Genomic DNA, 13915 nt, shown 5'->3' on the forward strand with positions numbered 1-13915 from the left:
GAGCTAGGTGCCCAGAATGTACTGAACTGTATGCAGTTTGTGTGGGAACTGATGAAAGTTTTATTTCTGAGCTGTAATTATTTTGAGAAAAGGCACTTTTCAAAATTTACTTGAAGTTACTGCACTAGTGCCTACATTTAAACTCAAAAGCAGCCCATGCGTTTGGGCAAGCTGGCTGTGTTGAAAGTCAGTAGGATTGTAGGCACCTATGCCTAGATGTCAGAGTTACTTTTCAGAACAGAACATATGGTCTCACACCAAATTCTGAATAGACTGTCTTTTGGCAGTTCCTGGAATGGAGGAGCTGATTGGCAAGTTTAAGATTTGCAGGGCAATTCATAAACCAAAATAGAAGGAAACCCAGCTGAATTCATTTGTATTAAAATCTTTCCTATCGATTTGCCAGGAAGAAGGTTGCACAGTATTTAGTACATTCTAAATAGTTGTGAAGGATATGAACCATATTCTTGACTGTGCCATGAGCTGTCATGAAATGAGAGCGTGGTGGGGTTCACTGGCAGAGGAAGGATGTGGTAGTACCGCTACCTACGGGTGTTTTTTTCCAGTGTTTTTAGGCAGTAACATTAAAACATTACCACATGGAAATGATGGGCATAGGACAGGAGAAGTTCTTATAGCTTTTTGTCCTTGGCAACAACTTCAGAAACACATAATCAGTTATTAAGTTATGGGAAGATTGAATTACTTCCTAGGATTTATTTCCAAAGCTGGGGAACAGGAAGAAGCACATATGTACCAAGAGGATGCACAACAAGGGCTGGTCTTTAGTGTTGTTTTTCAAAGAGAGCATGTGTGAATTACAATGAAATTCAAACTTTGTTACAGTTTCATATCAAAAAATCCTGACCTGGGATCCTGTCTGCCACAAGATTGTTGGCAATTTCTTGGGATGCTGAGAAAACTACTTTTGTAATGATTTTAAAAGCTAGAAAACAAAATCAGTGCTTTTCAATTAAGTGTTTTATTTATAGCATCTGCTTTTAGAAAATATTTCATATGAGAAAAGAACTGAAGCCTGAGTCTTGTCTCAGCATCAGTCAAATGCAGGTCTAGCCAGGGTGTTTGGATCATCACGTTGGAGGCTACTGCGTACTGCTGTGTGCTGATCCTCACTGCTAACAGTTCAGCTCTGTCACATCACCAGTCCTTCACACGTGGAGTCAGGACACAGGAGAAACATTGTATGTGGACCTGTGATGGATGCCCTCCACTTCAGTGGGCATAAGTGGTGGCTTTTGTGGGCTCTTCTCTGCCAGCCTCGTGGGTAGAAAGTGGAGATTGTGAGCCTGCCTGTGTTATGCCATCTCCTGGACCAGAATGAGAGACAACTTCTGTGAAACCTAAATGGAAGCAGATATATTTACTGTGTCTTAATGTCTTCTGCAAAAAGGGTCTGTTTCCTATCTACATCACAGAAGTGTTTATCTTCACCACCTAGAATTTAGGGGCTGGTCTTTTTCCTGGGTGAAATGGAAAGTATTAGGCAGGTAGTGTTTCCGGGTAATGGGAAAGCAAGTTTCTCCTTTAACAATGTTTACAGCCTTGTGACTCTGCAAACTTCACACAGGTCCCCTTGTTCCTGCAGTTAAAGTCAAGAGACATGAAATAAAGAGTGACCCAACTCCCCTGGGGTTTGAAGGTATGAGTATTTCCATCCTGCATGAAAACCTTTTTGGCAATCTCTTGATATTATTTACTGAATTCATATCTCATCACTGCTGGCAGACAACACTGGAGTCCATTAGGGGTTTGATGTCAGTTTATCTGTCTAACTGTGATAAACACAGCTTGTCACCCTCTTGTCTGTCCCCTGCACTCATATTTACCAACTTTCACCTAGGGATGGGCCTGAATTAAAACCCCAAATCTCTGCCTGTTTTGGGAAGTAATGTTCCAGACTGCCGTCTGGATCTGGATTTTCTGCCTGGCTTCTGCCTCACACCGCAGAGTGCAGCAGCAGGGAGCCAAGGGACTGCTTCTCACCTTCACCTGCAGTCTGGCTGCTTGCATCCCTCTTCCCTTGTTAGTGTTTATACCTAATAAGTGGAGCAGGAGCCATGTGCATGAAGACTACAAAAGAGGCTAGGCTGTGCATCAATATCCATTTACGGTGCAGTGTTTCATTTCAGCCAAGCAGAATTTCCACCTATTTGTTGCAGCATATTCGTCAATTACTGTTTAATAAACAGTACCAAAGAGTTAAACTGGGAAGTTAGTCCCTAGCCACTAGAAGATCATCATCTTCCATTGTCAGCTTTCTCCTTTACGCGAGCATTTTCCAGAGCATGCTGCCTTGTGGGGCACAAGCAGTCAGGTACCCCTGCTGCAGGACGGGGAGGAGAGAGATGTAGGCTGCGGAGTCCTTTCTTAGGATTGTGTTGCTCTGCACAAAGCTTTGGTAGAAAGGGCAGGTGGCCAGGTCAGGGATGAAATCAGTGACATATCAGAGTTATCTCATATGTCACTCCCAGCAGAAGATGAGACTGGAACAGAGAGGCTGAAAGAAACAGTTCAGAGAGAGTAGAGGAAATAGCAGTTTTGCTGTTTGCAGAATATTTCCTTTTGCCAGTGATCCCTGGCACTACATTGGGAATCATCCTGGCACCCAGCACCAGAGTTTCTCAAACTGTGGAGTTTAAACCTCACTTTCCTCATTGACATATACTGCTGATCTCAGGATGCCATGTGGCTGCAGAGGTAGGGTGTATTTTGAGGTACAAGTACTGTCTGTAGGACACAGCTGAGTTGATCCTCGCTGGTTAAAAACATGGTCCTACTGCACAACATCCCTCACCAGACTGAGTTTCTTTAAGTAGGGAACAATGAACGTTATCATCCCTTTACCTGAAGACATTGCTGTTATTGCCAGGGCTCTGGCAGAGTTAATAATGCAAAGGATTTGATGTACTTAGATAAAAACTTCCTGCACAAAATTGCATTGCATTTCTCAAGAGTGAAACTCTTGAGAATAATTCATTTCTGGCTGGAAAGAAGAGCCTCCCTGATCCCCTTGCATTGCTGTATGGATGGGCATCAAAACCATATACCATCACCTACAGAATGATTTGAAATGCTGCAAGGAAATGATATTAAAAACATGTAAGGAAGCTGTAGTGAAATAGAACACTGCACTGTTCACCCAGCAATTGTTTTCCTTAATTAACATCAATATTTCTGTTTGAGTCGTTTGGCTGTTCTTACAGTTTTTCTGTGGAATGCTGCTGTCATTTCACTCATTTGTGCTGGTCACGTGTCTCCTCTTTTATAACTGTTGGACCCCAGTCCATGTGTTTGTTAAAGAGACTACCAGTTGCAGAGGTGATGCAGGAATTCACTTTGTACTAGTTGTCTGGTCACTATTTCACCTTGAAGACACAATTTGTACTTCCCGTCACAGATGCTTTTGAGAACACCATATTGGCCCAGACTAAATGTAATACCGGTTCCACCACGAGGCCCGTACCTAGATCTGCTTCACAGACAGGTAAACAAAATTAAAACAATTATCATCTCAATTTGAGAGTGTAATATAAATTTATGGTAATATTTCCTCTCTTCAGCTTAAAGAGTTCCTCTTTTAATGAACAGTATGTTCATGAAAGCAATGAAAGAACAAGCTTTGGTCAATAGCAGGTATAGAAACAATGTCCCAGATTCTGCTTTTCTGTAGGTCAAGCACAGCTGAAATTAAAAGCACAGCTTTTAACTGATGTCAGAGAGCTCAGAATTTGATCTGTGTTATTTTAAAGCTTGAATTCAGTATGTAAAACTTAGGCTTAGTCTCTGAAACTAGAATGGCAATTGGTATGGAAGAGGAAGACTGATGCATGTATTTCTAAGGAATTGTTCCTGGTTAGGTTTCTGCCTTGGATGCTTTCTACAAATGACAGTGGCAAAAGATTACCAAAACTTTGTCTAAGGGGGAGAGGGATATCTTTTTCTTTTGGCGTTTGTAGCCCAGCCTATGATTTCGAACTAAAATTGCTGTAGCAGTTTAAAGCTAATTAGTATCGATGTATTCTTGTAGATTTAGACAGTTGCTAATATTTTGCTGTGTGATACAGAATATGGGGTCCAGTTCTGTATGCTGCATGGTCTGTAATTGAAATTGTCTCTTCCATCTCAGAACTCTGCTGGTATAGATCTTGGCAGGGACACTCACAACCCAGCACATGAACACAGCCTCAGAGACTGGTTTACACCTTGAAAAGTATGGATGAGCTCACCATACCTGTAGGGTTCTAACTGGGGATGCTGCTCTGGTGCCAGGAGGTCCCTGTCTCTCTTGTAGCCAAATTGTAGCAGTCGGGGCGGTCACAGGCCTTGTGTAACAGGAGGGAGGAGAAGGGGCTGCAGAGCTACATGACCACATACTGCACCAATCAGTGCCTGTAGCAGGAGGATGTGCGTGGGGAGGCACTAATTAAATCAGTTAATAAACCTGTTTCTCCCAGATCAGATTGCTTTTCTCTTTACTGCCTCTCCTGGGTTTTGTATTGTTCCAGGCCAGGTTTTGCTGTGGGTTGTGAGTGCTGTTATGCATAATCCCACTGCATGAGCAGCTGTCTCTGTGCCTTGTCAGAGCAGTGCTTTGCCTTGCTGAGAGCGATGGCCCACAGGCTGTAGAGAACTTGATTCATCATCTGCTCAGCCCAAGTCACAGTGATTCTGCTAATGCCCATCAGGTACATTAAGTAGGAAGGCACATGGTGATTTGACTGACTCCATTTGGCTCGTATGTGTCTGGGCTGCAGAATCCCTTGGTAGACACAAGGTCTGTTTCCTCCTAGCTGGACTGTAGCCATCCCCGTCAGAAAACGGACAGGCATCTAGTGTGAAGGAAAGTGTAGATCATGACTGCCATCTGTACAGAAGAGGCTGAATTACTCTTCCATCATGGGAGCCTCAGGCAGGCAGGTTTTATAAGGCTCCTCCTGAATTTCCCTCAGGACACATTTTCTGGGCATGCCTTTATAGGTAAAGAGACTGGCTGTTGTGCTTGGGCTGCAAATTTCTCATTAAGTTCCTCCTACTGGGCTGGGGTGGTTTTGGGTGCAAATCATGTAATAAGACTGCTAACACCAAGGTCTGGTTGTCCTTGTGCCTTGTTTACACTGTCCTTAACCCTGCACTTCCAGCCTGCTCCAGGGCATAGTCGTTTAAGTTGCTCAGGTGGTAATATCACCTGGGGGGGAGATGAAGGTAAGAAGTCAATAAAATTCAGTGGCTTTGGAGTTTAATTTGTAGATAAACATGTGGAGGTAGCTGGAAACTGAGTGAGCATGGCCTTCTGAAAATTACGTCAGCAAAAGTTATCATTTGCTACAGCACTTACTCCACAGAAATACTCCTGGTCATTGCTTTTTGTACTTCCTGAACTGAAGAGATTTAGCAATGCTAAACGTTCGAGGTATTGATGGGCATGGACACTGTGGCCACACAATCTGCCCTCCTACAGATGACAGCAAGTGGTACAGGATTTTAGAGACAGAATAATGGCTGCAACATAATTTTTATAGCAAAATCAGGGAACAAGCTGTAAAAAGGTAAAAGCAATTCAGTAAGTGGAATAGTGGGAAGTGAACCTGTGACACTGATTTTTAAAAGACTGAGTCTGAAAGAGGTTAATAACTGACAGCTAACTCTTTCTGGTTTATCTCATTTGAAAAGGTTGGCCCAGCAGGCAAATGCCATCTTTAGACACATTTGAAGATTTTGAAGCCATCCCCTCCAGCACAGATGAACTCTCCAACTCTTCTGACTTGGAGGAGGAGACCAACCCTAACAATGTAATTCCTTTTTCAAATTACACTGCCCTTTCCTGGTGCAACCTCCTCTTCTCTAAAGATCATGGTTTAACCTGCAAAGTTTGGGTTTGTACAAGCCTTAAATTCATGGATGCATGGGAATATAGGAGATGGGAATTTGATCTGGGGTGTTGGGAGATTATTACAAGACCATTCTGTTGATCAGGATCAGGACTATAAAAAGTCATTCTTACTTGTAAGCTGTAGCTTTACCTGTTGTGAAAGTGAGGGAAAACTCTGAGCCTTTAAAAAACTAATTTCAGACTTTTCCAGATAACAACCTGGTGCCACAAACCCAATTTCTGTATCAGAATGATGTCTGGCCAGTTAATTCTAAAGATTGTGTAGCAGAGTTCTGTCCTAAATTTGAATAATATTTAATCTGAGCATGATACAAGGAATAAAAAGTGACACATTTCCCTACAGAAGAAATCTCTACCAGCTTGAAATGCCTAATTCAGTATTTAACTAAACTAGCTCTCTTGCAGTTTTCTTTCATCCACAGTGACTATTTCTGGTGCATTGTTTCATTCATTCTAGGGGACCAATCTTTTTCGGGTAGAAGGCAGTTTTGACAGCTGTTTCCCGGATTCTCTTATGCTTGAGGATGGAGACTTAGTGCAGTTTGTGCAGGAAGGCGAGAACGGTCAGTGGTAAGTACAGCAGAGAGACAGAATTTGATAGGTAAAACAGCCATAACCTCCTGGAAAAGATGGAAAATATTCAGAAGAATGTCAAAGCCTCTTCAAAAGCAATCCAAATCCACTCACCCCACTGATGACAATGTGAAAGGGGCATGAATATACAAGCAGCAGGTTAATTCCACCTGGTTGGCTTTCATCCCAAATGCTTGTGGCATGAGCCTTAAGAGAACAGAAGTCTGCATAAAGGAAATGGAGGGGAATATTTGGGCTTTTAATACCTTCTAGCCATCAGGACAGCTGTCAAAGGCAGTACCCTCCCATAGGATACATCTGTAAAATCCCCATGCCTTCCACCGACCTGCAGCAGTGAACCAGAGAGCATTTTTAGCCCCAAAGATGAGGCTGACAAAGTGGAATGAATCTGACCCCCCTTGAGATCCCATACATTTTGGTGTATTTATTCTCTGTTGCTGACAAGTGAGTGTTAGGTACAGACCTGTTTGGACACTTAAATTCTCCTTCTGTGAGCAATTTGGAGGAAGAAGATCTGATCTCCTTGAAGTGCCCATGCAGTCAGACCCTTCACTCAGAACTGACATGCAGCTGAAATGAGAGCAAGTCCCAGAGGGTGAAGTAGGTGGGAAGTGAACTAAACCTATCTACCCTGGATGGTATTCACAGCAAGGGGGTTGGATGATATGTAAGATTCATTTTCTTCAGCTCTGAATTTGGCCCAGGGTTTCAAACACAGGCCAAGGCCACTGCTTCTGTGTCACACAGTCTGCTTGCAAATGAGCTTGCTCTGGGATACTGGGTCACCACCTGAGACTGCCGAAACTTAGTCACCTCTAGGACTGCCCTGGGTCCTCTGCCTTCTTCCTTAGTTTAGGAAATAGCTGCCCAACATGCTCCTTTAAGAAACAGAACCTAGGGAAAGGGAGTGTAGGGAAATTCACTGACTGTTCTCTGAATTTCAGGTTAGTGAAGAAACTGGTCTCTGAGAAAAGCGACTGGGTCCCTTCCAGTATACTGCAGCCAGCAGAGGGAGACAGTAACAACATAATTAAGAATAGCAATGCAGGTAATAGAGAAAATGTGTTACTGGCATTTATTCTTTTTTTTCATACCAAAAAAAGGATGTGATTAACAGTGCACTTTCTGTATTACAGTACTCGGCCTGAGTCTGTGCCGCAGGCCCTGGTGACATAGCTAAGCTAGCCTGAAATTTGGTGCTGCGGGTGTCAGCTAGTTAGGTACAGCAGCTTACCTTGGCATGATTTAATTGTTTTCCCCTTCCTGGACAGAACTTGAATCTCCCACCAGACTCCTGTGGCTACCAATACCCACGCTGGCTACTTTACAGCTGTGTCATGTCACGGGGTGTGTTGTAACTGCAGGATAGCTTTCATCCTGACATGGGTAGCATTTCAATTTAGATCAGCATCAGTGATTCTGGTCTAGGTTTTAAAACATTAAAATCTCATGAGGCATTACTGCTTTCATCATATTTCACTGCTGTCTCCAAAGGCTGGAGGAAGGGCTGCTCTGGCAAGATTTCAGCCAAATCAGCACTAAAAGTCATCCTCATCCTTTTTTCAGCTTTGGTTCTGACCTAACACCCAAACAGGTCACACTGGAAAAGCTGAATCTCAGCAACTCTGCAGATCAAAGGTTTACAATTTTAGATTAATTTTTGCCCATCCTTAAATATTATTTACCAAAACGTATCCTGCTTTCCTTCTGGTAACAGAAGAAAGCAGAAGTCTGGCACAGCCATTCCCTGGGGACCTGTGATAGAGAGCTACCAGCATTTTATTCTGAGTTACTGGTTTCTTTTGATTTTTTTTTTTTTTTTGGTCAGTTTGTTAAAGTGGAGAAAAACCTTTCTGAAAGTTAACCAAGATTCTTTGCTGTGGTTTAAAGTGAGTTTGGTAATTGCTGCTCCTTCACCTCCACAGAAGGTCAGTTCTGTCTTCACCCTTGGTGCCTATCTATGGCTCGCATTTCTTTGGCATGTCTAATACTTCAAAAGAAGAATAATGCCAGACATATTACAGTTAGTTACATGTCAGAAAAGCCTCCCTTGCCTTTAGTGAAGGAATTAGGAGAGCAGTAGAATTATGATTATCTATTTTTTATTTTATTTCAGGCTTTTAACAATGAACCTCAAGACTGTAGATGGGAAATCCTTTAGACATGTTGTAGTGACCATGCCCATGTCCTCCTTTTCAGACACATACAACGATTCCTGTAGTACGGCCTCAGTAGAGTCAGACACCAAGGAGACCGAGGTGGCCAAAAGCTTCCCAGCAGAACAGAGGGCTGGAAGCTGAACAGCAGGACCAGCCTTCCTCTGTTTATTTTGGGTGGACACTGGATCAAAGTTGCCTTTCTCACAAGCTCTGAGGTTCATAATTCACTAAAACTTTTATCAGCGTGAACACATGAGAACTGTGCTGTCCACCTGGCAAGCTGCGAAAAACAAACTTGAAGGGAGCATTAAACATCCAGAAAGCATCAAACCCCACCTTCAGTATTTGAGGAGAAAAATGCTTCTTGCATTGATTATCAAACTGTTCCAGAAGATGTGGCCTAAATTAGGTCGACAGCGGAGCTGAAGAGTTACTATGCACGCACCTTTTGGCAACTTTGCTTGAACACCGAGTTACTGCAGAGGGACACATGCATGGTTACGAGTTCTTGCTCTACCATGGGGTCACCTGGAGGTTTTTCCATTTGCTTCCTCTGGCTGTGCCTTCCCCATCCTCCTTAATTCCAGCTGATACATCACAAATGTGCCCTTTTTGCTGATGGTCAACATCAAAACCATCCCATTTTAGGGTGGCTGTGGAAAGGAAACTTCTGACTTGGACCATCAAAGAGGCTTCGTGCAGCAGTGATGTGACTGCTTTTGCAATGGCACAGTGAACTGCTGCGTACAGCATCCCGTTGGAACGACCAGATGGCAACTCCTGGCTATGAGGTGGAGGTGCAGGGCTTAGCAGGGAAGCAAAGACGTGTGACAGCTACTGTGACAAAGAACATTTTGAACTCTTTTTACACTATAAGTCATTCCTCTGCTCCCTCTGCAGTCTGTGGTTGCTGGATCACAATCCTTTGCGTTTGGTGCCGAGAATTCAATTGAATGCCATTTAATGTCATATGTTTGAGTAGACTGCATGCTTTCTTTGTGTGCTGGGCTATGGAGTAGATACATTTCACACCCCCATTTGGAATATACTGAAGCATTGCAAATAGGCAGTGAGCATTAGATGCTCCAGTGAGTGGATAAACTGTTGTTGTTAAATACTTCTTTCCAGGACATGTGATTAAAGGACTGTACCAAATCTCTGCCACGTAAGGATGTAATGTATAATATAAAGTGATTACAGATGTTATTATTCCTATACAAGCCATTAGCTCATTTAGAGCAGCTGTTAAGGCATTTTGATGGTAATTGGGTCTTAGGTCCCACAAAAGCTGCTAATACTTTAGAAGAGGTAAGTATGGACTAAGGGTTGCAAACAGGCAAAGATCAGCCTGGTAAAAATGTCTCTAGAAGCTCAAGAGTGATTGGCTCTCACTATTAGGGATTTTTTTGTTTAACCCCGTGACTAGTGGTGCTCTATGTAAATAAAAAAGGGGACGAAAGCACTAAAAATGTAGATGAAACAAAACCAAACTCTGCTCTTTAGTCATTGAGCCTCCAAGCAAGATAGTAGGAGTCCTTATCATTTCTGCTATCGTCTTTGCAGGGACCTAAATGTTTCTCTTTGTGTCTCAGTGGAGGCTGGCATTGCAGATATCTTAATGTGTGAGTCAGGATAGCTATGAAGCAGGTAGATAATCCCATTCAAGAACAAGCCTTAGAGGAGTTGAAGGCTTATTCAGATTTTGTTTTCCTGCGAAGGCTTATTTGTTAATTATGAGTTGCGCTGTGGTGGTTAATTCCCATGGTTCTTTTAACCCTCAGTATCTAAACTCTGTGATTTCTGATGTTTCCATTCATGACTAAAAGACCTGAGAGTTCTGTACCTTTTTGGAAGCTAATTTTGTTGTACAGGCATAGAGCTTTTCTGTTTTTTGCTGGTCATTTATCTTAAAAATGACATGTAGACTCTCAGGAATATGAATCCTGGTAGTCTACTGTAGTTGTGCACATCTTGAGGGAAGAATTGATTCCTTTCAGTCCCCTAAGGAAATATGCAGTGATGTTTTCTTGTAGTGCACTTATTTTATTCTCCCCCTAAAACGAGTTCATTTTGGTTTCTGTATTACTTTCAGTAATTTTTGCACAACCTCTTAACAGAGCTTCTGTCTACCCCTGCCCTAAGCATAGGAGAGGAAAAGGGTAGGGAGCTTTGATTGCACATTAATAAATATAGTAAGCTTGTGTGTGTGTGTAAGAGAGATGTGGTAGGGATATCCTGAGTATATGAAACTGCCAAAACTAGGATTTGTGGCATTGCTGACAGATGGAAAGATGCAAACCTGCACTTTGGAGTTTCTTTGGAGGAATCTCATTCTAATGGTGAACTGCCAATGGGATATCTTTGAACTGAAGATGGAAAATCGGGTATTGTCAGTCCATTTCCTACCTCTGCTGTATGCAGGGTGACAGTGTGCTAGTCCTGTATCCCCTGGTGCCTCAGTATCTTCCTGTAAAATGAGAGCTATTGGATTTCCTACGTGTCAAATTCTGATGCTAAATTTTAGCATGTGTGCAACACTCGGGGACCCTCCAGGGGACAGCAAAGCATTCAACCCTGCTGTGACCTCCCTGAGTGTCAGTGGGATAGCCTAGAGCTGGAGCAGGGAAGAGAATTGCTGCAGAAGTGTCTCCTCTCTCCCAACTCACCATCTTATCATGACAACTGCAAAGGTATGGGCTGGATTATAACAATTATCCTCCCTACATTGCTTTTGAAAATGATTTTTGTTTCATTTTCTCAAATCTCATGTTTTACCCTGTTGGAGCAAGATTGGAATCACTCCTGCACCGTGAATGTCCTGAGGATGACAAGTGACTCACTGCCCCGTGGCTGTGTGCAGCAGTGGCACAGCACCCTGGTCTCAGTGGTCTTTGGGAGCTGATTGTATCACAGCTATCCTTGGACACTGCTGAACCTGAGCAGGCAGCCCACAACCATTAATTGTGTCTTTAATCTTCCCGCAGTGCCATAGAGCCAAAGGCACCTGCCTGTTTCTGACTCCACGTTCCAAACTCAGACCCTTCTGCAACCACTGGAGCTGCTGCTGGGGAGTAACTGGGCACTTTGCCTGGTCCATGCCTGCGGTGCAAATGTCAGTGAGACAGTGCCACGCTGCTGGGTTTCGTTCTTAAAGAATGAAGAGTTCAGTCACAGATGGGACAAGTCTGAGAGCAGCCAACAAGAAGTAACCTTCTGGCTTTGCTGATGAGACAAACTGGGGTTTGATGACTTTTTTTTAATACTAGAATAGATAGTCTTTTAATTAGTGTGTTTCTGTCAAGCAAGGTGATAATTAAGGGAATGACTCTCCATGTACAGTCTAGAATATGATTTGGTAATATCCAGGAAGGCTAATATCTATGTTAAGGTATACTTATTCTCTGTGTAGGTCATTGACACAATCATTTTCAGGTAGTGGACCTAAAAATCATAGTTTTCAAATATGGATTTCATTTCAGTGTTGTTTGGAGATGATATAGTGACCAGAAAGTCATTTAAAAGTGATGGTTGCTACTAAGTTTCATCTGTAGAAGAGACAAGGTCCGAGGTGGATCTAGGCTGTAGCAGCACTCTGGTTGAGCATTGTGGCCGTGGCGCTTGACCAGTGAGTCTGTGCCAGATGCCTGGCTGTTCTCTCTGGGTCTGGATTAGTGAGACCTGCCCTCCAGGCTGAGGTTTTCTCTTGGATCTCCTTCCACTGCTCTGCTGGCATCTTCTGTGAAACTTGCAGAAACTTCCTATCCTCAAATCTCTGCCCTCTGCTCAGTGGGGTGTAGCTGGGCAACAGAATCCTTCCTTACTGGTGGGAATGACAAACAGTTAGATGGGCAGTTGTCATGATACTCACATCTTGCTTTTAGTAAAGCAGGCTAAATTGTAATCAGGCCTGATCCTCCCCTCTCACACTCTAACCCCCAGGTGGAGAATCAGACCAATGGTTGTTGTCTTGAAATGGCTGCGGCCAAACCATGTCTGAACACTGGCTTTTCTTGCCAGTGACAACGAAGCTCTCTGTGTGTGTGTGTGTGTCTTATATTCTGGTTGTGTATGTGATGAAAAGCCATTTTATAATTTGTAATTTTCTTAGACTCTGAGATTTCAAACAGGATTGTGTGTGAGAAAGGCCATGTGCTTACTTTCCAAAAAATACTCAAAGCCTGACTTCAAATATATGTATGATTAGAATTATATAAGAATAATAAGAAAAAAAAAAGCCAAATTGTGTATTTCTTCTTGCAGCTGGAGCTGAAATAGCTGCTAAGATTTCTTCTCCCCAGCTGAGAATTGGTACAGTTTGTTTTTCTTACATATTTTCCATGGTGTTGATAATGATGTATTTGTATATTGTGACTGATGAGAGATAATCAGACAGGGAAAGAGGACAGAATTATCTGTCCTTTTTTTCCAGTCAAGACAGAATGTATGAATTTATTACAAGAGAAAAGTGTGCAAATGAACTTTCTGTAATTAGGCCATTCTGACCTGTGTAGAACCACACTTCGTTTGAAATTTATAAAAATTATAACTAGTACAAACCATTGTGGTTGATGTCTCTATATGAAGTAACAAGTCAAGTGAGCTTTCTTTCTATTCAAAATAAACGGGGATCAGTAAAGACACATCAGCACAGCTAAAAAAAATGCACATATCTGTCCAACATAACTTTATTTGTCCAGCACATGTGTCAGAAAAGCCAGAGAGTGTTTTTTTTATCTTTACCCATCTACCTTAGTCATGTTCCTGAATCTCTGGGACTTTTTGGGGAGTGCAAATATTCACATGGACAGTTCAGAGTTGCATATGTTAATGCTGCAGCCATAAGGCGAGGAAGTTGTAGGATAACTTGATTATAGTTAACCCCCAAGATATATGCATACCTTTGGCTACCAGTGGTTTATTAGGGAGCACTAATTGACCCAAATGCATGTTGTGGATCATGTGGAAGGGCAAGCAGGTAAAAATGAGAATGTAGAAACACAATGCAAATAGAGAGAGCAAAATAAATTGGAACTAATACCAGCTGGTAGCCAGATTTCTGGGGGCAAACTACACCTCAGTTGAGTTTTCAAGTAATTTGCCTTAGAATGTTACTGCAGTGCAATATTGGTATGAGAAAATGAAGAATTAGGACCACACCAGGTCCCAGGGGTGGGGTTTGTGTTTGGATGCCACGCTAACGGTGAGCTGCCCCAGCTGATCCACCTTCAACAAGCTCAGTCCCTGGAGCAGG

General features: G+C 42.7%; 1 protein-coding gene across 13 annotated transcripts in view; it reads left to right on the plus strand.

The window, feature by feature from the left end:
* Positions 1-13685, plus strand: part of MCF2L2 (MCF.2 cell line derived transforming sequence-like 2) — a 185600-nt gene extending 171915 nt beyond the window's left edge. For 6 of the 13 annotated variants that reach the window (XM_074912636.1, XM_074912641.1, XM_074912633.1 and 3 more), the window contains 6 exons: positions 1589-1660; positions 3419-3505; positions 5692-5810; positions 6369-6481; positions 7450-7553; positions 8705-13685. In XM_074912636.1, coding sequence (XP_074768737.1) covers positions 1589-1660; positions 3419-3505; positions 5692-5810; positions 6369-6481; positions 7450-7553; positions 8705-8805 — 596 coding nt within the window. In that variant the 3' untranslated portion in view covers positions 8806-13685. Of the gene's footprint in view, positions 1-1588; positions 1661-3418; positions 3506-5691; positions 5811-6368; positions 6482-7449; positions 7554-8621 lie in introns of all 13 variants that reach the window. The other 7 variants (XM_074912638.1, XM_074912645.1, XM_074912643.1 and 4 more) reach the window with 5 other exon arrangements.
* Positions 13686-13915: the final 230 nt, after the last annotated feature.

Source organism: Athene noctua, chromosome 8 (assembly GCF_965140245.1).
Source record: "Athene noctua chromosome 8, bAthNoc1.hap1.1, whole genome shotgun sequence".
Taxonomy (NCBI): Eukaryota; Metazoa; Chordata; class Aves; order Strigiformes; family Strigidae; genus Athene; species Athene noctua.